This window comes from Ipomoea triloba, chromosome 11 (genome assembly GCF_003576645.1).
Source record: "Ipomoea triloba cultivar NCNSP0323 chromosome 11, ASM357664v1".
In the NCBI taxonomy this organism is placed as follows: Eukaryota; Viridiplantae; Streptophyta; class Magnoliopsida; order Solanales; family Convolvulaceae; genus Ipomoea; species Ipomoea triloba.
Genome location: NC_044926.1, coordinates 4,257,527 through 4,278,014, shown reverse-complemented (window position 1 = coordinate 4,278,014; position 20,488 = coordinate 4,257,527). Strand labels below are relative to the sequence as shown.

Sequence of the window (20,488 nt, the reverse complement as noted above, 5' to 3'; positions counted from 1 at the left end):
CTGTCTAGTTTGGTCATAATCTCTACATTGTTGTTGTCGAATTTCAATCTTTGATTTCTTCTTCCAAATATTGTGTACTGAATTAATGAGCTAAACCCGTGCAAGCAAATTACACTCAATCTGATGGTACAATTAGTATTTTTTTTTTTTATAGTAAAAGATAGTGAATTCAATCTTATAATTAACAACGTTTATGCTACGTTCTCATGACGGTTGATGGTGCGTCACAATCTCTATGTCATCAAGATGTTTTTTTAGCTACCGCTATATATAGAGAGATATCAGCCTTTTCAGCCATTTCCCCGTCCCTACGGCCACCACCAAAAAAAATAAATAAATAATGGAGGAACATTATTGCAACACAGACAATAACAGTAACAGCGGCACCACAACTCCGTCCTCTACCGCCGCCGTTGGCGGTGGTGCAACTTCTCCTACTAGCTCCGCTCCTCCGGCGGCGGGCGTGATTCTCAGTCCCTGCGCCGCATGCAAGTTCCTCCGACGCCGCTGCGTCGATCGGTGCGTCCTGGCGCCCTACTTTCCCCCCACGGAGCCGCTCAAGTTCACCATCGCCCACCGCGTCTTCGGCGCCAGCAACATCATCAAAACCTTGCAGGTTCGCCGCTCATCTTTATATCAATGATCGAGTTAATAACTAATCCGGTTTAACCTCAATCATAGACCTGTTTGTTTTGAAATCACAAGATTTCAAATTCAATTTCTCCTAGAAACTGATCAATTATAAACAATCTGACTGGTTTATTTACTTGTGATTCTTTACTATTAAAAATAATTTTTATTCAATACACTCTCTCTCGAGTCTCTAGCAACGAACCCTAGTTTTCAAGGAAAAAAAAAAGAAGCATATATAATTGTGTTGATGTTTGATTAGGAACTTCCGGAGGATCGGAGAGCGGATACAGTGAGCAGTATGGTTTACGAGGCGAACGCGAGGGTTAGGGATCCGGTGTACGGTTGCGCCGGCGCCGTTTGCCGGCTGGAGAAGCAAATAAACGCGTTGCGAGCTGAGTTGGCCAAGGCCGAGGCGGAGATGCTCAATTTACAATGCCAAAATGCCAATTTGAACGCTCATGTTGATTGGAGGCTGCCGCCGCCGCCGCAGCAGCATGATGATATGTCGAGCCACCGAAACGCCGCCGCCTTCTTCTTGCCGGAAGATGCCAATGTTTGTGCAGCGCCGGCCGGGACGCCACAGCTTTAACATTGAATTTTCATCATTTTTTAATAGTAAATTAACTCCCAATATTAACGCTATCATTTTTTGGTAAAAAGTTTGACAATATAATTGTGTTTTTTTTTTTTGAGAAAACAATATAATTTTAAGTTTCAATTAATCTAAGTTTCAAGAAGTATTCAAATGTTTTTGGTTTCTCAGGAGATCTAAATATTTCATCCAATCCTAGAAAAGAATGTGTGTGTTATCTATGTCACTACAAAAAATTAAATAAATAAAAAATAAATAAAAAATCTAGTGTTGCATTTCAGAATTAATGCTAAGTGCAACCATAATAATGACCAACATGTGAGGTTTTAACGATAACTAAATACAACCGAAGCTAGATACACGATGTATTTAACGTAAGTTATTTTGTCAATTTAAAAAACTAAACGCTAGATATATATATCACAATAATATACCACTACTCGTCGTAAGAAGTTGAAAATATCATAGTACCAGCGCTATACACTTCTAAATCCATCACTAGATAGTAGATACACACCGTACAATACAAGGAAACCATTATAAACATATTAAACCATACTTGGGGATATAGGTAATGCTTAGTTTGTGTTACATTATCCTCAATGTATGTCTAGAGGATAATGAGTGAAAGTGGGGATAACTTCAATTGAGTTGATCAACTAGCTAACTTAGTAACCACAAGTTAGAATTTCTCATAGTTTAATACTCTCTCTGTCCTATTTTATCTGTCATACTTTCTATTCATTTGTCAAATCTAACTCTTTCTTCTTTGTTTTTTATTTTTATTATTTTTTACTTATTTTTAAATTTGATTTTTTTTCTTTAATAGTATTTTTAGTGTAGTTTCTAAATATATAAATTTTGTATATTAATATTAAATTTAATATTATGAAAAATTGAATTAAAAATAATTTCAGTCAAACTTCGTTAGCTGAACCATACACATCAAATGGGACGGAGGGAGTAACTTATATGAGCTAATTGACTTCACTCATTTATAAATTTTTTTGTGAATTTAAACCGATTTATCTCATTATGATTCTTTAACTTATAAGATCACAAAATAAAGTTTACCAAAAATATACTTTTAAATAGCAATTACAAAATTTTCATTCAACTTTTCGTATATCAAAGATAATAAAGATTGGGAGAAGAAGAAGATAATAAAGATAATGAGTGAAAGTCATATGGAACCTTCATGGTCGTTAAATATGGGCCCTCCATAGAGAATTTAGTTTCTTGAAATTGGTTACTAATTCTAACGTCCAAGACAAATGTTTGAACTCGATCACTATAATCACATGTTTCATCTTTATCCATCCACATATATAAAATGAAAATGTAATAATTCACAATACTTTATCTTTTAAAAAATCTAAATTATAATTCGTTAACATGACACATTTTTTATTGACCTAGATCAGAATTACTTTATTAGTTCGTTTATTAGCTCTTTCAAATTGCTGGGTTGTATAATGTATATTAATTTATTATCTAACTTGTAATTATGAGTCTATAATTACAAAGGAAGTCTTCATCAAATTAAATAGAAAATATTCGTGTGACATCTAGCATGGAGCATGCACATAATTACTAGCAGAAAAATAAAAATGCAATATATAATGCGTTATTAAAAAAGTGGTCAACTCAAAAAAATTTTTTATAAAACGATCAAAACGTAAAGTCGTAAACCATGCATCACTGCATTTAGTCATACTTTACTTTTCCCTAATCTTCACACAATCACATAACGTCAACATTGCTTCAATTTGCCCCAAAGAAATGACGGAATAATTGAAGCATATTTCTCTAATAAGAATATAATATCACGAGTTTGATTCTAGTTAATACTCTCTCAGTCATTTTCATTATAGATAATTTTTCTAGTGTAATTTTTTTTTATGTGATTTACAAGTTATGATATAGAAGAATGATTACGTAGTCCATACCCTTGAATACTAGTTGCGAGTTTCCCTTGTTATCGAATAAAAAGGAAGAAATTGAGCCACATCTTGTCTGAAGGCAAAGTGAGGCATGATAGTGTATCAATTTGGAACTAGTAATTGTTGAACCATTAGTGCGAACCAATAATCGTTAAAAGTTACAAGTTTCACTTGCTATGGAAGTTGTCTGATCTATTGATTTTCTTAATTTGAATCAAGTTAATTATAAAAAAAACTTAAACTAGTTTATCACCTTGTGATCCTTTAATTTGTTGACGGGAGACACAAAGAACACTTCACTCATAGCACACATTTAGATACCGATTCTGATCTTTTAAATTGTAGTAACGCTGAGAAAGATAGGTTATTCGTGAAAAAAAAGAAGAAAAGAGTAAAAAAAAAGGAAGAAAGTGAAGGAAAAAAAAAAAGAGCAAAGAAATAAAGGGACAAAAATAATGATCATCTTAATTTTATTATATGTTTATTTTGGAATTTAAGCTTTGTAAAATATACTACTCAAGATGATTTTTGAAAAAAAAGTTGAAATTTATCATCCTATAATATTTTTACTAACTAGAGAAATTATTAACTTTTCTATAAAAAAATAAAAGATAATATATTTGTTTTCAAAAAAAAAAGAAAGATAATATATTTACTTATATATTTCTCTTTTTTGAACTCAAAAGGAATACTTTACACTTATATATTTTTTAATTTAGAAAATATATTGAGAATGAAAAATAAAAATAAGATTGGAGAAAGAAAAATTATAGAGTTGAAGTGAATACATCTTTAACCTATCTTAAAAACATTGTACTATGTAGTTGTAAAGTAGTACTCCGTAGTAAAGTTATAATTTATGCCTCAATTGGGGTTTGTTGCATGTATGACGAACACCAAAATTGATGGGATATATAGAGCATATACCAACCCGATTCAACCCTTTCTGAGCATTTATTCATTGCTAGGGTATTTATTCAGCCATCACATTGTTCAGAGCCATGTCAATGTTGACACATGTCACAACCGACCTGACTAGCCACTAAGATCCTCCCCATTAGCCATTTTTGGACCAGATTTTAAGAAAATGGGAGTGATGTGGAGGAGAGAGGTAAAAGAGAGAAGATGTGAAGTCTTTGCAGGAAGGTGGATTTTTGGTTGGAATTGTGGGCCCCACGGAGAAGAGTAAGCTGCCAATTATCCGCGCGTTACATGCCCAACGAGCGCCAAATTTCGTAAAATACAAGTGCATTTAGGTCTTCAATTATGATATTTTAAAAAAAAAATTAAAAATAAAAATTTAGCTTGTTAATATACTTTACATAAGAATGATCAAAATGGTCTTGCATTTAACTATATTTCAACGATTTTGTTGGCGGGGGACAAAAAATGGTCATGCCATAATAGTATTAGGACAAAAAATGGATGTTTTGAAAAAAAGACTAAAAATGAATTACAAGCTATAAATCTAGAACAAAAAATGGAATTAACTCATAATACAATTACACTCCTTCATTCTTATACACCTTCCTTTCATCACACATTGTATGACCTCTTAGCTATTAACGATATCAGAAACTATATTAATTTCCTTGAATTGATTAACGAGTTGACTTAGTAGTAAGATAGATAATAATATTGATGAGAAGTTGTTCGGTAATTTAAGCTTTTTTCAAAAATGTTATATTGATAAAGATCAAAATATGAATTCAAAAAGTGCACCAACCATGTTGGTGTGGACTTTGAAATTATGTATGAACACATGCAAACAAAGTCATTAACCAATAGCCAATGATGCATCTAACTTAATTAAAGTGTTAAAACTTTTAACAAAGTCATTCAACCAACTTTTCACACAAATACCTCTGACCTTTCTCTATGGGAACATACACACCATTTCTGTTGCAGTAATTTTGATTCTGTATGTGCATCAATGGCAATTTACAGTTTTTACAACAAATTGCTATGCTCAAAACATCATAGCTTTTACTTTTTACCAGAGAAGTAGAGATTTTGACAGAGCCAAGTTAACATGGATGAATCGAGCGAGTTTTACCTCGTTTTAGCCCATAGCTTTTCTGAGAAGCTCGTAGCCAGCGAAGTTCATTGCACCGAGAGGGGCGACCCAGAAAAACCGGGGAACTGCTCCTTTAAACAGCACGAGGGGGCCCTCGTTACGCACTATAGAAAACGCTACCATTGACATCGAGACCGCCTTGCCTTGGGGAGCAGTCATCATTCTGGTCTTGATCACGTCGAACGGTGTTGTCAGAACAGCGGTCAGACCTCCAGATACAGCCCCGACAACCACTGTTTCCCACGGTTCCAGCTCTCGCCCTAAAAGCCGTTGAACTGCCTGATACCATCATCATAAATCGCAGTCAATTTAGCTCGAGCAATAAAATTGTTACATTATCATTTATCGAAACCCATCAATACCTTTTTAGATTCAGCATAGAGGCCCATGCCCGCAACATAAAATGGAACCTCACGGAAGAGAGTAGCTCCGGTCCCCCGGAAGAAACCCTTGAGACCGTCTTGCTTCCAAGTACCGATAAATGCTTCCCCTGCATTGTCAAACAGACCAGCCTGCAATCTTTGCTTCAACACTTCGGATGGCACTCGGACTACTGTCCCAAGTATAGCGCTGCAGAATGACACCGTGGATTGAACCTAGGAATTAAGCGTGCCCAGTAAGAAGCAACATCTCGTGATACCTCCGAAAATGTGAACTTAAATGACCTCCAAAATGACAAATATCAATGTACATAACATATTCAATTAAACAACCTTTGTATGAATTCACAGATTATGGTTTTCATCCAAAAGAAACACGGTTTTATGATAAGAAAAATGGAAAATCAAGACAACTAAAAACGCAATTTTTATATGCCTTACTTGCATATTTGGAAGGGTGGGAGCAATATTTATCATCAGAAGCTTGCTTGCTTCAAAAATTCCAGTCCGCAAGCCATGGCTGCAATTAAGGGAAACAGCTATTACACATGCATATATAAAATTGCCAATAGAAATCCTATTTATATAATAACATCACAAAAAATAAGGTAAAAACATGAAGGGCACACCCAAAAAATTGTCCTAGAATTGCTGGAGTAGATCCTTTGTATAACCCTCTCCATCCAAATTCCGGGAGCTTGGACATGATTTGTGGGAAGGTAAGCATAGATGCTTGTACTCTCGTCTATTAAAAGACAAATTAAGGGGGAAAAAAAACACATCTTAGAGTACTCATGATTAATATGATGCATAACTTTATGATTTTTTAGCACATTATACATAGTACATAAACAGAAGTAATTGCCATGATCACATATTCACATATGCATGAAGCCAATGACAGCTCAAATCCAAGCCTTTCGAGGGAAGTTGTACCTTAACAGTATCAATAGGATGCATTAATGCCGTGGACAGTGCACAAGAAATACCTCCCGCCAATGCTGATTTCAGAACATTTTCAGCGGGCATCTCTTTAGGTGGTGCAACAGAAACTTCAGTTGCAGGCTCAGACTGGACGCTTCTGCATGTTTTAGGAAATACGGAGTATATCTTAACAAACATATTGAAAAAAAAAAAAAAAAACCGCTTTTCATATAAAATTCAGATATGGACAGATGCTACTAGTACATTACCGAGGGTCTTGTTGTAATCTGTCTGATGGTAACAAGGCCATAAAATTCCGGAAATGTCCATAGGAGATGGACTCCTCTCTATCTGCATTTAGAAAGTGCATCATGGCAACAGCATTGTCTTCATTTGCTGGAACCCCAGAATTTCTCAATGAGGCTAATATCTCACTTTTCTGTAGCATCCCCGACTTACTCAAGCAAAGACTAGTATAAGCCCGCAAAATGGTTGGCTCCTTCTGTTCCATTAAAGACAGAAACTGTTTCCAACCAAAAGATTTTGAAAACAAGTGACTTCTTGTATGGCGCATAAATTCATGAGCATATTGCTTAGGAAGTTTCCTGTCATTCAAGGCAACTTCAAGATCTTCCAAAGTGACTTGGCCATCACAATCTCTATCCAACTCCCGAAAGAACCGCCTTCCTACATGTGTGAAATGGATTATATATATCTTTTATAAGAGCGGGGTCAATAGAAAGTAAACAATGCAGCCATGGAGTTACTTGCATCCAAATGCCTATAGATAAGCCCAAAAGAAACCAGTTTCATGCGGAAGTGATCTCACATTGACAGAAACCGAACAGCCCACAGAAATGGGTAAAGTCGTGTATAAAGCATTTTAAATGCATAATATGTCAGGTGGAGACATTCGGTTCCTCTTCCTTTGGATAAATATAAGGGGAGCCTTTTAGAAAAATACAGAGAGTGAAAATCACGTGCAATAATCTACTTGTAACTATACATTGGCTCTGCTGCCAAATCCCCATGCTTCTAAAGTCTATACCATTTCACTTTCACCATTCTTGAAAGAGAACCAAATCAACTCTCAAATCATATTGTTCATCAAGTTCATGCTTTTCAAGCCACTTAGCTTATTTGTGCGCTATGACTATCGACTTCAGGAAAAGATCAACATGTCGTGAACAACTTCAATTAATAAATAAGACAAATTTAATATCACCATTTCAGACCGAGATCTTTGATTGGAAATTGTATTTTGAATTCAAATTAAAGCACATGAAGCATTTCTGACCAAGCATTTCACCTGAAATCAAGAAATAGTGAACTCACCATAAAGCTTAATCAAAGCATACCTTCGGCTTCTGTGTATCTGTAAAAATCCTGAACGGAAAATAATTTCTTCTTGTCGGGATGGTCCTGAGAAGGTCGGCCTAACTGAGGCAAGAGCTCGACTAGTTCAGACAATGAAACAGTGGAAAGAGTTGATCTCAACTGCTCAATATTTGACAAGGGAATACTAAGCAACCCATTGGCCAATCTTTGTGGCGAATTGCCCACACTATTTTCAAGAGGACTAGAGCTATTGACTGCATTGTCTCTGTCTTCAGTTACAGGAGAACAGACTCCATCGGCACTCGATGGAACACTGCCCACTCTTGCAAACTTCAAGTTCCCTAAAAACCTGTTTGCATCAGCTCTCTTGCCCTCGAAAACACTAGTAAGCGCCTTCAAATGATCGAATTGATTTACAGCAGGAGAAACTGGATCCTCAAGGGCAGCATGACTACATCCCTTCTCAAAACCACAAGAGTCATGTTTTTTATGATTCTGAGCTAGCTGATCAAACAAAAACCCCATAAACAACTCAATTGATAAATTTTTCCCTTGTTTTCGACCCAATCTTTCATCAGAAGATACCATAACAGCTCCATCATTTAATTCCTGTTTCCTAACTTCATGTACAATCCTTGCCTTCACAGAATTCTCACTGGGACAAACATCATCAGTAATCATCTTCTGAACCAGCTTTTTCCCAATCTTATTCATCAACAAAGACCAATCCCCATCACCTTTCTTACAATCTCCTCCACTTTTTTTCTCTTTCAACCCTTTCCAGCCCCAAAATGTCCCTACAAACACATCATTTGGCACCTTCACTGCAAATCTCTTCTTTTTCTCACCAGAACCACCCATACTCTTACAATTTCTCTTCACACTTGTGCTATCATCAACTTCTCCAACCTTGAATCCAGGCCATTTCTGCTCAAAATCCTTTGCAACTTTCCTTATACTCGACTCAATTGGAGATAACACCTTCTTGATTACTTGTATTGAGTTGCAAAATGACTCCACATGATCCCCATTCCCGGGTCCCAACGCCATGATTCTAACCCTAGCTCAACTAACTACCCCACTCTATACACTAAAATACAAACCCAATCAGTACAAAAAACGCTCGTTTTCAGTTAATCCTCAAAGAACCAGCCAAAATTAATACAAGTCAGATCCAGAATACAAACCTTAACTGTTTCTACAAATCAGGCTGCATAAGATCAAGCCTTTCAATATGTACATACAGAGAATTGTACAGTGTCGTCAACTATGTTAACTACATGTGTGCATATACACACAGAACTTTGATTGAAATGAAGAATGAAGCTAAATTTGGATCAATTTTGTTTATTTTTGTTTGTCAGGAGAATTTAAAGGGCTATTTAAAATTTTATTTTATTTTATTTTTTGCAAATTTCTGAAAACAAATGTGAGATCTCCGCATCAGGAGGAGAAAGACAGAAAGTGATGAAGATTGCAGAGGTGGCTCATCGTCATCATTTTTTGTTTATTATTATTATTATTATTATTATTATTATTATTATTATTATTATTATCATTATTTTATCTTTAGCACCTTATGACACGCTTTTTTAAAAAGCAAATTATTTAAAATTATTAAAATAAATTTGAAAATATTTTTTTAAAAAAAATTACCAACACGTCAATCTACAATCGTCAATCGAGATACAAGTCTATTTCAATTTAATTGCACAATTGTAGATTACTCAAGGATTCAAGTACAATTTTTTGAATTAAATGATTCAATTGTAGTTTTACGTATAATTTAATAGTATATTTGACTCTTATTTCTTAATAATTTAATTTGAAAGTGTTTAAATATTGGTAATATATTAACTAATTATATATTTGATTCAAAAAAAATTGTTTTACTAATTTATGATTGCCAATGAATAAATAGAGTTTTATTACCACGTCAAGAAATGAACATTATGAAATAAAATCATAATGAAAAAGTAACATTATTTTTTGAGTTATACAATAATTTTATAAAGAAGTTAATCAAATTTTTAAGGAAAAACAAAACTTTATCCATTTCTCATATTAAATACTATATCCATAAAAGAATCTATCCATGTGTTTATATTATATATATAGGTCAATTATATGTGTTGCGTGTATCATGCCATATAGTAATTTTTAGGCAAAAGGGTCAAATAGACCCATGTACTAACACTGATTGTCCATCGAGTACTATGAACTAAAATATGGTCCATCTAAGTCATTATACTCCTAATTATTTTCCATCTAGCATTTTTAGCCAATTTCTAACAAGTAACTCATCTAATTTGTTGACATGGAAAAATAAAATAATAAAAAATAATGACATGTTATTTATATGAATGTTTTGGATGATTTTACCCTATTTCATTAATGAAAAAAGTGATTTCTTGCAATGAAATAGGGTAGAAATCAAAGTTGATATATAATGTTTTAATTTCAGTGTACTACACGACTGTGTATGTATAGTGGGATATTCAAAGTTGTTCGGCAATTAAATTACATGAAAATCAATATATTAAAATTAAATATAATAACTTAAGATATTATATTGGGTAAATTTTATTATTATTTTTAAAAAATAATTTAATTTTTATATATCAATTTTCATGGAATCTCATTGTCGAACGACACTGAATACCCCGCTATACATATACAGTACACTCTGCTATACGTACACAGTACACTGTAGTTGAAACTTTATATAGCAACTTTGATTTCTGCCTATTTCTTTCCAAGAAATCATCCAAAAATACAATATCTTAAGTTATTCAATTATCCAAAAATCCAAAAATATTAATTTATTTTTAAAATAAAATAAAATTTACCCAATACAATATATCTTAAGTTATTATAAAAATAATTTAATTTCCATATATCGATTTCCATGAAATCTCATTGCCGAACGATAGTGAATACCCCGCTATACATACACTCATGTAGTTAAAACTTTATATAACAATTTTGATTTCTACCCTATTTCATTGCAAGAAATTATTATTTTTTCATTAATGAAATATGGTAGAAATCATCCAAAACATCCATATAAATAACATGTCATTATTTTCTCTAATTTTATTTTTCCATGTCATCAAATTAGATGGGTTACTTGATAGAAATAGGCTAAAAATGCTAGATGAAAAATAGTTAGGAGTATAATGACCTAGATGGACCATATTTTAGTTCATGCTGCTAGATGAACAATCAATGATAGTACATGGGCATATTTGACCATTTTGCCTAATTTTTAATACTTAATATAATACGGAGTAATAAATTATAAAAAAAATAAAATTAGGATCATCTTGCCCTTGTAATAAAGAATACTGATTAATGATATGGGGTAATAAATATGCATGTGCGTAATTGCAACAAATAATGTTATCATTAAATAAAGAGTAATTTTATTTTTATTCCAAAATTTATAAGTATCAATCTACTTTTTTTGTTTTTATCATAAATTTATTAGAATATTCTCGTTTGGTTTTAATATTATTGTAGCATGACCACTTTATGTCATCTGTCATCAAAATCGTTCAAATGCCATTAAATACAATGACATTTTGATATTTTATATATAAAGTAGGTTGACCTGCTATATTTTTTTATGTTTATGCTTTTGAAAAATTCATGATTGAAGACTGAAATGTTCTTATATTTAATGATATTTAAACTGTTTTGTTGATAGAAAATAAAAAATGGTCATGTCATAATAATACTATGACCAAAAGTGAATATTTTGAAAAAATTGACTAAAAATGGATTCTCACTTATAAATCTATGACAAAAATGGAATTAACTCTTAAATAGATGTACAACTTTCTTCCGTGTCAAGTAGGAAAAAAGAAGGGGCAAATCCTTTGTGCACACCGACATTTGACTTCATTGCTGTATATTCTCGTGTTCTAACTTGTGACTATTTTGAGTTAATTCCAGCAATGGTCCATCGACTATGTTGATTTTCCAAAATTAGTCCCCGACTTTTAATTTGGACAATTTAGGTCCCTTGACTTTCAAATTCTTTCCAACTTTGGTCCTTTCGTCAAATTTTGGTTAAATTGAAGTTAAATGAAGGTGTAAAATTGTCCGTTCACCTGTTTAGTGTATTATTACTCGTATTTTTCATTTCCTATACGTTGTATATACGAATATAATCTCAGACGAAGTCTCAATCTAAGCCATATAATGAGATTATATTCATATATATAGCGTATAAGACAGTAGAAATGCAAGTAATAATACACTAAACATGTGAAAGGACAATTTTACCTTTTCATTTGACCTCAACTTAACCAAAATTTGACGAAATGACCAATATTGGAAAACTTTTGAAAGTCAAGGGGCCTAAATTGTCCAAATTAAAAGTCGGGGACTAATTTTAGAAAATCAACATAGTCGGAGGACCATTGCTGAAATTAACTCTGAGTATTTTTGTTGAAAATATCTTGAATACAATATATGTAAATTTATTGGTTGATAATATATTTACTTTTATTGCTCCGTGATACAATCATACAATTCAATATCAATTGATCAACCAATCCAAAATAAGTTTCATACTAGCAATTTTAGTACAACCATTTGAGATCTGTAGGCCACTTAAGACATATTTTACAATTTATTTCCTCCATTAATATTAATGATAGGAATTTGTGAGACACCTTTAAATTTAAAATTTAACTTTATATATTTACCTTTACTAAAATTTACCTTTACTAAAAGCCTCATGAGCCTTTCAAAAAAAAAAAAGCCTCATGAGCAATGACAAATTTGGAATTATTTTAGTTTTTTAGGGTGATGTAGAATAAAGAGTGAATAAGAGAAAAGAAAGATTTTTTCTTGGCCTTAATTTATATTAACATGCCCAATAAACACGTGTAATACTTTTTTTTTCTACATTTTCTCTTCCCTCTGTTCTATTTGGCAAAGAAAAAAACATGATAAAATTTATGGACCGTTCGGAATTGGGATGCTCTAATAAAAAAAAAAAAAAAAAAAATTCCGTATGAACATTTGCGATTTGCGAACGTGGTACCACGTTGTTCACCGGACAAAAAGATAGTCATTATTATAAATTAATATATACTCTGTAATTACTGACAATTCAATATATATCACTCATTTTTTTTGTATGTTATATTATATGACAGCGTGACCTTCAATCCAAAGAATAAAGATCCTACCATTCTGCCTACCTCTCTCAAATCCTCACATGCCTTGCTTTTATTTGCACTGCTGTTAAGCACATAATATAGAATATGTACCCGCCCGGAATTCATTATATATATATAGAGAGAGTAAGAAATGCTACTGGAAAATTAATTATGAATATCTTAGACGCAAAGCGTAGATAGACAAGTAGTTAAGTGATTGTATTACTGACAGTTTTGAGTATAAAATTTTACGTGTCCCTGCTTGTTACGAGGTTAAGTATTTACAATGATTAATGGCTAATTAATTTAGTATAATAAGTACAACGACTTTCTAATAACAACAACCCTTTTCTTAATAAGTGCAATGACTCTTTAATAAATGTGGTGCATGACTCTCTGATAAAGACAATGCTCTACGTAATAAGTGCAATGACCTTGCATTAAGTATTTAAAAAATCGTTGTATTTGATTGCATTTAATTTACTATACTGTTCTGATTTGGTGCTCTCGTAGTTCCAAGTTCATGTTGGATCCGGTAATATGCTACTCTTGAGCTGTGGCTGTAGTGGAGTCAATTAAGAAGTAGTAATACTAATAAACTTGTACAATTATCTCGTCAAAATCATTGAAATTAATATTTAATTAATAGCATATTGTAAATAGTAACTTTTTAAAGGTCAGGAATTGTATTTATTTATTTCAAAATACATTTTTATATTAATTTATGTGATTAACACAATTTATCACTTTTATTAAGCGCATCCCCAATTGTAGTTTGTAAGGAATTGAAACTTATGTGGAGGAGATCGAAGAAATGAGATTTTTGCAGGGGAGCCTGAGTTTTTGTCTCCATAATGGGATCCACCAAGAAAGAAGAAAAGGAAATGCACCTTGCTTGAGGCGCAAATCTTGCGCCCAGTCGGACGCGTAAATCTTTGCCTTTTCTTTTTTCTTTTTAATTTTAATTTTATTTTCTTTTTCTTTTTTCCCTCCTCTCACATATTCTCTTTTATAATTATGCCTGTAAAAACTCCTAAAAAACTACAACTATTGGAGGTGCTCTTAGAGTATCACCACCAATCACCAATAAATATTTGGTGTTTTATGTCAGGTTAATAGCCATCATGGCATGAGAGAGTAGAGGAGAGAGAGTGCAAATTTATCTCCTGCAAATGAATGGTTCATGGCAGAAAAGTAGGCCCCACACCACTTTTATCCCAGCCGTGCGTGGCCGTTCACTTATGCGCCCAGCAAGTGCGTGCATTTGCTTGTAAACTTTTTTTTTAAAAATCATATTTGTTTTTTTATATCTTCTCATTTTTTCTTTTTTAATTGTACTTACAAAAACCGCGAAATAACTTCACTACTAAGGATGCTCTTATCCGCTAATTCCCAAACAATCTTATTCCTTGCCAACCCATTGGACTCAATAGTCAATATTATGGGGTCAAGCTCAGTAAACAGTGAGGCAGACCCAGGCATGGTACGACAAAACAAGTAATTATTAGAATGTTGTCAAAGCATTTTGATAGTACAACAATGATTCAAGCGCTTGACTCTGGCCCAAGCAAAGAATCCATGTAAGAGCATCCTTATCAGTTGGAGTTTTTTCTTCAGTTTTTTGTGGGCCCCAACATTCATCTCATTATCTTACTCAATCGCAATAACTCTTCCCCACACTAATTTGAGTTTTTTCTCAATTTTTTGTGGACCCACCATTTTCCCCCACTATATTTTAATTAATTAATTATTTAATAACATTATAAAAATTATAATTACAAATAATATTTTTTATTATATTTAAATTAAACATGTCAAAATTAAAATAAATTTACAATTATAAATTTTCAAAAAAATTCAAAAGAATTATATAAACTAAACAAAGAGTAACAAAAAAATTTTAAAAAAAATATGTAAAATGTTTGGCCGTTGCTCAGTCGGCCGTTGCTACCGCAACTGAGCAACGGCCAAAAAGATTAAGAAAAAAAAAATAAAACTAAACAGTCAGAGTGGGCCACTCTGACTCGCCCCAGTGGGCGCGTGAGAGACACGCGCCCGCTGGGGCGCGAATTGTGGCGCAATCGCGCCTTTTGCGATGTTTTTTTTTTCCTTCTCCTGCAAAGATATTGCAGGAGAAATATCTCCTCAAATTTTTATCTCCATATCAGTTATGATCACTTCCAATGAGTTTTTTCTCTGCCATGATCCCTCAAATATGTATAGATGGAGTTGCTCTAAGATCATTTTCGGTATGTTTTTGGTTAATAATTGAAATATTTAAAAAAAAAATTAATATAGCTATTATTGACAAATAAATGAATAAAAAAAATTAAAATAACTTGTATTTTTTTTTAACTTATAATCAATAATCGATCATTACATATGAACTCTTAACCATCAAGATAATAATAAACCCGAAATAACAAATATTATTTTTATTTCATATTAATAATAAAAAATTTCACTTTTTTTTTTTCCACTTTCAAACTTCGCTCCTAGTCTTGATATTGGAGGAGGAAGTAAATCACGGCCCAAATGCTTGCTAGATTCAAACCTTGCACTATACAACGGTTAACAAATCAAAATTTATATACTCCGTATAAAGCTATTTTGAGTTGGTCGACCAGTTAAAGTGTGCACTGATAGTACATGATACATGTTTCTATTCTTACCAAGTGGAGGGTATAGAATTGATCATGTTACAAGCACAAGTGTACAAGTATCTTGAAAAATCTATAGATTGTTAATACACATTAGTGATTTAACTACTTAGGTAGCTAGGCCTTAGATTTTATTTTTTTGGGTTGGGTTCATATAAAAATTTGTGTACCATTGTATTTATGTTGTCTTCATTGTATTCTTTTTTTTTTGCTAATATTCTATGCATATGATTATCCCATTCAGAATCATCTGATCTTATAACATAACAGATAATCAAGGAAAACAATAGTAAAGAGAATTCTCATTAGTCTGGAAATCAAGATTTCTGTCACATACAAACCATGCATCATGATGATATGCACAAAAAGAAATGGGAGAAAACAAGAAGTTAGAGACACCAAAAACTAAACCACAAGCAAATGGCACTCAATACAACAAACATTGGAACTCCTAGGCTTATAATCTTGTATATGTTAAGGATGGCAGATGAAACAGTTGAAGAAAACAGTTGGTTTTTGCAGATCTGATCTTCAAGTTCTTAACTGACCCTTATTAGGAATGCACATTGAGGTATTTACTGAAGCTAATGTCTATCTTTGGTGGACCGGAGTGCCTCCTCGGGCCGCCAGGGGAGCCGGAGAAGGACAGCCGCTTCTTTGCAGATCCTACGGCTGCTTTCTCGGGCGTGGAATAGTTCTTTTCTGAAGACAAAGGGCTTGGCATTCGCGATCTCGCCTTTGCTGATTCTGTTGGAGTCATGTAACTGGGAATGGCGGGAGAGCTGGCGAGGCTCTCGTCGTCTCTCACTGATGATCCCGCGATGCTGTGCCTCCTGCAGCGCTCTGACTGTGCGCTGGTCAGGCTTCTCGAGTCGTCTTCCCCGTAGCAGCTCCCCCTCGGGCTCTGAGGCCTGAGTCTTCTCGGCTTTGAGGTTGGCGTGGAGGGCGATTGGAAGCTAGGGCGACGGGCGTGCTTGTGTGGCGATGGCGAAGGCCTACTGTCATCGAGGCGAGAGGAAGTGGCATTGCTTTCTTCTCTGTCAATTGCTGTTTTGCTCTCCCAGGGCCTTGCAGCCATCCACCTCTCCAGCCAACTCCACCCCCAATTGGGATTATTCGGGTTCATGAATGTTTGGTGTGAGGGTTTCGAAGAGTTCCTTAGCGTCTACAAACACATAAAACCGAAGAACGTGTGATCAAGTGCACATAACAATAAGAGAAATCTAAGAAGAATGCCAGATTGTTGGGCCGAGGGCTGAAGGGCCAAGTTCAACACCCTACCAAACCTGACATTAACTGCTATGCAGGTATAAGGAAATAAATTTGCGTCTTCACTACTCGCTATAACGTTTGGAATTGCGGTAAGCGTTTCATCCTAACAAGTGGTATCAGAGCAAGTCCTAATACAGATATACCTGATGTGTGTAGGCATAAGCCAATGCTCTTTCCCTTCGTTTGGCAGCGTCGTGTTTGCTCTGCAGATTTGCTTCAATTTGCTCCTTAGACTGTGTGCTAACATCCCAATTCTCGCCATATTCCTGCAAACTTCACCGCATTAGTACTCAAAGAACCCGAGACAGAAAAGGCGAAAAAACTCAAGGATTGGCACTCACAGACACCATTTGCTCCTTCTCTTGCTTCTGCTGCAGCTGTTTCTGCAGAGTTTGGTTCTCCTCCACCATTCTTACTCTTCTCGCCCGAACCTCGGACTGCACACGAGCTAGTGTCTGCATACACTTTAACGTCGAGGCGGCCTGTCGCTTCACGGATTGCCCATGAAGCATTGTTTTCAACCTCACTAGTCCTTTTAGAGCCCTCAATGCCCTCCTAGCCTTCACAAAACTCAAACATAGAAGAATCATCATTATTTGCAGAAAACTCAATCACTAATTGTTACTATTTAATTTGCAGAAAACCCAATCATTTTGGAACCAAATAAAGAAATTTCCTGGAACCAAACATGAACATAGGTCTGCACAGAAAGCAGAAAGATTAAGGTAAGTTTAAGGTATTGGCATCAGACCAAGTAACCGCGAAAGGCGGTCTGTATTCTGATAGCAGCAATCTCTTCCTTGGATTTACCCGAGCTATGGGCAGCAGCCGTGAGGCGGACAACCTCTGCAGCCGCCTGAGCGGCAGCAACCGCCGCCTCTGCAGCCATCGCGGTGGCAATGGCCACCGAGTACGCGTGCTTGTTCTGCTCACTCTCAGCCTCCATCAATTTCTCCTGCTCAGATGGGGGCATTGCTGCCACAGCTTCTGCTCTTGAACACCCCAAATCTGCAGCCTTCTCCTTCCCAAACCATTTAGATTTATGTGCAGCCTAGCAACAAAAACTTCAACACTTCATTAAAAGATTCAGAAACATTATTAAAGAAATCAAATTTAAGGAACTTGAATCCCCCCTGCAGACCTTATCTTTCTTCTTGCTCTCAGAACTCAAAGCTCTTTTCAAGGCAGAAAACCAGCTCCCTTTCCTCCCCATTATCCCTGTCAATTGCATTTGCAGAAACACACAGAGTTTCATGATTCAGGCATTTGCAGAAACACATTGCAAACAATGAAAAAAGAAACCAACTTTACTGCAACCACAACAAATTTCAATGACCAAAACACCCAAAATTACCTTTACAAATGCATAAAGAAATCCAAATCTCAGAGTTCTCAAAAGCACATCTAGAGAGAGAGAGTAGATCAGAACAGAAAAGAAGCTAAGAATTACACTGAATTTGAGGCAGGAAAATTACCCAGAAGGGTGAAAAGGAAAAAAAAAATTTACCAAGATTTTCTTTATCTCATCACTGTACTACAGAGAGCTTTAATCACAATAATACCCAGAAGGTAAAAGTGCAAGATTTTCACAAAAAGATGACAGCTTTAAGCATCTAATCCATAAGATAACAACAATAAGTGCAATTAACAGCCCAATAAACGTTATAAGAAACAATAAGGATGAAACAAGGAAAGATAGTGTGTACCTGAAACTGCAAAAAACAAAACACTCTTTGGTAAATCTCTGTCTGAAAATCTTTATTCTCTCTCTCTCTCTCTCTTCTCTTTCTCTCTCTTTTCTTTCTGAACCCTTACTTCTATTATGAGCAAGAAGCTTGTGAGCACGCACGCGTCCGTGAAGAATGAGAGTGAGAAAAGAAATTGGGGGGGGGGTTAGGGGGAGTGGGGGTCGGATCTTTGACATGGCAAATTCCGGACATTTGGAGGTCGTTGGAAGACAGGAATAACGGACAGGGGCAGTTTGGGAAGTTTGAGTCAGTGACATGGCGATGTTAGTCGCTTGTGGGGCCCGCGGATGCAGGGCTTAGGAGTTAGGAACCGTGGGACCCGCTCCAGGACAAGTAACCGACTCCCTGTCTTTTATTCCGTTTTTAAGTTGTTGTCTGTCGGAAATTACAGGAATGTTAATTGGGTGTTTATTTATTTTTAGGAAATAATACGATTATTTCTTCTTTGATATTACAAAGTTAAAAGTTAAAACCACCACTAAACTAAGTTTAAATTTTCTACTTATAAGTACTATAACATTGACAAAAGAATAGCAAATTAACAATGCATTTAATATACTAATGGTGTTATTCTATCAGGATTAAAAAAATATATAATTCACAAGTTAGTATATTTAAATATACTATTAATTTTGCCCAAGACCTTGTGGTCGCGCTCGATTTCACTCCCATATGAAAAGGGGCGAGTTCGAGTCTCAGTGGAGTTTCAGTAATTTGAGAAAGTGGTTATGAAAAAAAATTACTTATAGTTTTTTGAGTACTATTAACTCTGTTACAATGTAATATCTGCTACTTATATTTAATACTCTCTCTGTCCCATTTTACCTGTTCATAGCTATTTAGTATTCATTGGCAAACCAACTCTTTCTTTTTGCTTATTTTCTTTAGTAATTTTTTATTATTTTTAAATTTAATTTTTTGTGTTTAATAGTACTTTTAATGTAGTTTCTAAATATATAAATTTTATATATTAATGCTAAACTTAATATTATGAAAAATTTGATTAAAAATTACTTCAGTCAAGCATCGTTAAACGAACCAGACAACCATTTTGGGACGGAGGTAGTATAATTTTTGTAATTAGTTAGCTTGTAACAGCCTTGGCTCATCATTAGTTGACCCCAAAAGTAGAGTTTATGATGATTTTCTCATCTAAATAAATAATCCTCTCTCACTTACTTTCTTTTCTCCCATCCACTATCTAGTATCTACTATCCATTCAAACATTTATAAATGGTCTTTCTCTTTCTCTTCTGATCTATTTTGTCCTCACCTTCCATTCATATATCCAAATGCACGAGGAAGGCACGTGGTGGGGAGGTAGGTGTCAGTGTGGGCCGGGAGAGATTAATTGAGGTTTCACAATAATAATATTTGTTAACCTGGGCAACTACCAACTCCAAGGCAGTCTTATTACGTAGTAGAGGTTAGTATTTAAATAGGTTTGTTGCGTTGGTGACCGTTTTAATGTCTTTCACCTTAGCTTAGCTTGCTTCTATCCATTGTCCCACTCCAACACCTACTATTCATAAGTCATAACTATACTTTTCTCCCCTCCCCCCCTTTTTTTTCTTTCTGTTTTTTAAAGAGATTTTTTGCAGTATTACTCAAGTGTGTGTTTTGGGTAGAGTTATTTTGTGATTCTAGTTAACAAAATATTATATATAAAAAAAAAATTAATAGAAAAATTTACATCCGCTACTTAAGTGTGTGTTTTGACTTTTCAGTACTAGTACCAGACTAAGTT

At 34.4% G+C, this 20,488-nt stretch overlaps 3 protein-coding genes across 5 annotated transcripts; 1 reads left to right on the top strand and 2 right to left on the bottom strand.

Annotated features, from left to right (window-relative positions):
* The first annotated feature begins 340 nt into the window (after positions 1–340).
* LOC115997004 (LOB domain-containing protein 1-like) lies at positions 341–1,222 on the top strand. Its single transcript, XM_031236448.1, has 2 exons — positions 341–616; positions 893–1,222. The coding sequence occupies exons 1-2, from the start codon at positions 341–343 to the stop codon at positions 1,220–1,222; spliced, it is 606 nt and encodes a 201-aa protein (XP_031092308.1).
* A 3,720-nt stretch (positions 1,223–4,942) lies between these two features.
* LOC115997579 (mitochondrial substrate carrier family protein C-like) lies at positions 4,943–9,257 on the bottom strand. The gene is made up of 7 exons (XM_031237168.1): positions 7,908–9,257; positions 6,819–7,236; positions 6,562–6,706; positions 6,255–6,370; positions 6,067–6,145; positions 5,608–5,841; positions 4,943–5,524 (listed from the first exon to the last, which is right to left on the bottom strand). The coding sequence occupies exons 1-7, from the start codon at positions 8,935–8,937 to the stop codon at positions 5,231–5,233; spliced, it is 2,316 nt and encodes a 771-aa protein (XP_031093028.1). The 5' UTR covers positions 8,938–9,257; the 3' UTR covers positions 4,943–5,230.
* Positions 9,258–15,992: 6,735 nt separating this feature from the next.
* Positions 15,993–19,037, bottom strand: LOC115997626 (protein IQ-DOMAIN 1-like). Of its 3 annotated transcripts, none has more exons than XM_031237215.1 (7): positions 18,700–19,037; positions 18,348–18,397; positions 18,135–18,211; positions 17,745–18,044; positions 17,335–17,553; positions 17,137–17,259; positions 15,993–16,886 (listed from the first exon to the last, which is right to left on the bottom strand). In XM_031237215.1, the coding sequence occupies exons 1-7, from the start codon at positions 18,996–18,998 to the stop codon at positions 16,275–16,277; spliced, it is 1,680 nt and encodes a 559-aa protein (XP_031093075.1). In that variant the 5' UTR covers positions 18,999–19,037; the 3' UTR covers positions 15,993–16,274. The 3 variants fall into 3 exon arrangements, with proteins under 3 accessions (XP_031093075.1, XP_031093078.1, XP_031093076.1); XM_031237218.1 differs by lacking the exon at positions 18,700–19,037 and adding an exon at positions 18,501–18,519; XM_031237216.1 differs by lacking the exon at positions 18,348–18,397 and having other exon boundaries at positions 18,700–18,818.
* Between the last annotated feature and the right edge of the window lie 1,451 nt (positions 19,038–20,488).

Excerpts from the sequence above, each read along its gene's own strand:
- LOC115997004 (XM_031236448.1), top strand. The coding sequence starts at position 341 with ATGGAGGAACATTATTGCAACACAGACAATAACAGTAACAGCGGCACC. Across the intron at positions 617-892 it reads ACATCATCAAAACCTTGCAG|GAACTTCCGGAGGATCGGAG; the intron begins GTTCGCCGCTCA and ends ATGTTTGATTAG.
- LOC115997579 (XM_031237168.1), bottom strand. The coding sequence starts at position 8,937 with ATGGCGTTGGGACCCGGGAATGGGGATCATGTGGAGTCATTTTGCAAC. Across the intron at positions 6,707-6,818 it reads AGATTACAACAAGACCCTCG|AAGCGTCCAGTCTGAGCCTG; the intron begins GTAATGTACTAG and ends TAAAACATGCAG. Across the intron at positions 6,371-6,561 it reads ATCCTATTGATACTGTTAAG|ACGAGAGTACAAGCATCTAT; the intron begins GTACAACTTCCC and ends GTCTTTTAATAG.
- LOC115997626 (XM_031237215.1), bottom strand. The coding sequence starts at position 18,998 with ATGTCACTGACTCAAACTTCCCAAACTGCCCCTGTCCGTTATTCCTGT. Across the intron at positions 17,554-17,744 it reads CCGCCTTTCGCGGTTACTTG|GCTAGGAGGGCATTGAGGGC; the intron begins GTCTGATGCCAA and ends AGTTTTGTGAAG. Across the intron at positions 16,887-17,136 it reads CTTATGCCTACACACATCAG|ACGCTAAGGAACTCTTCGAA; the intron begins GTATATCTGTAT and ends ATGTGTTTGTAG.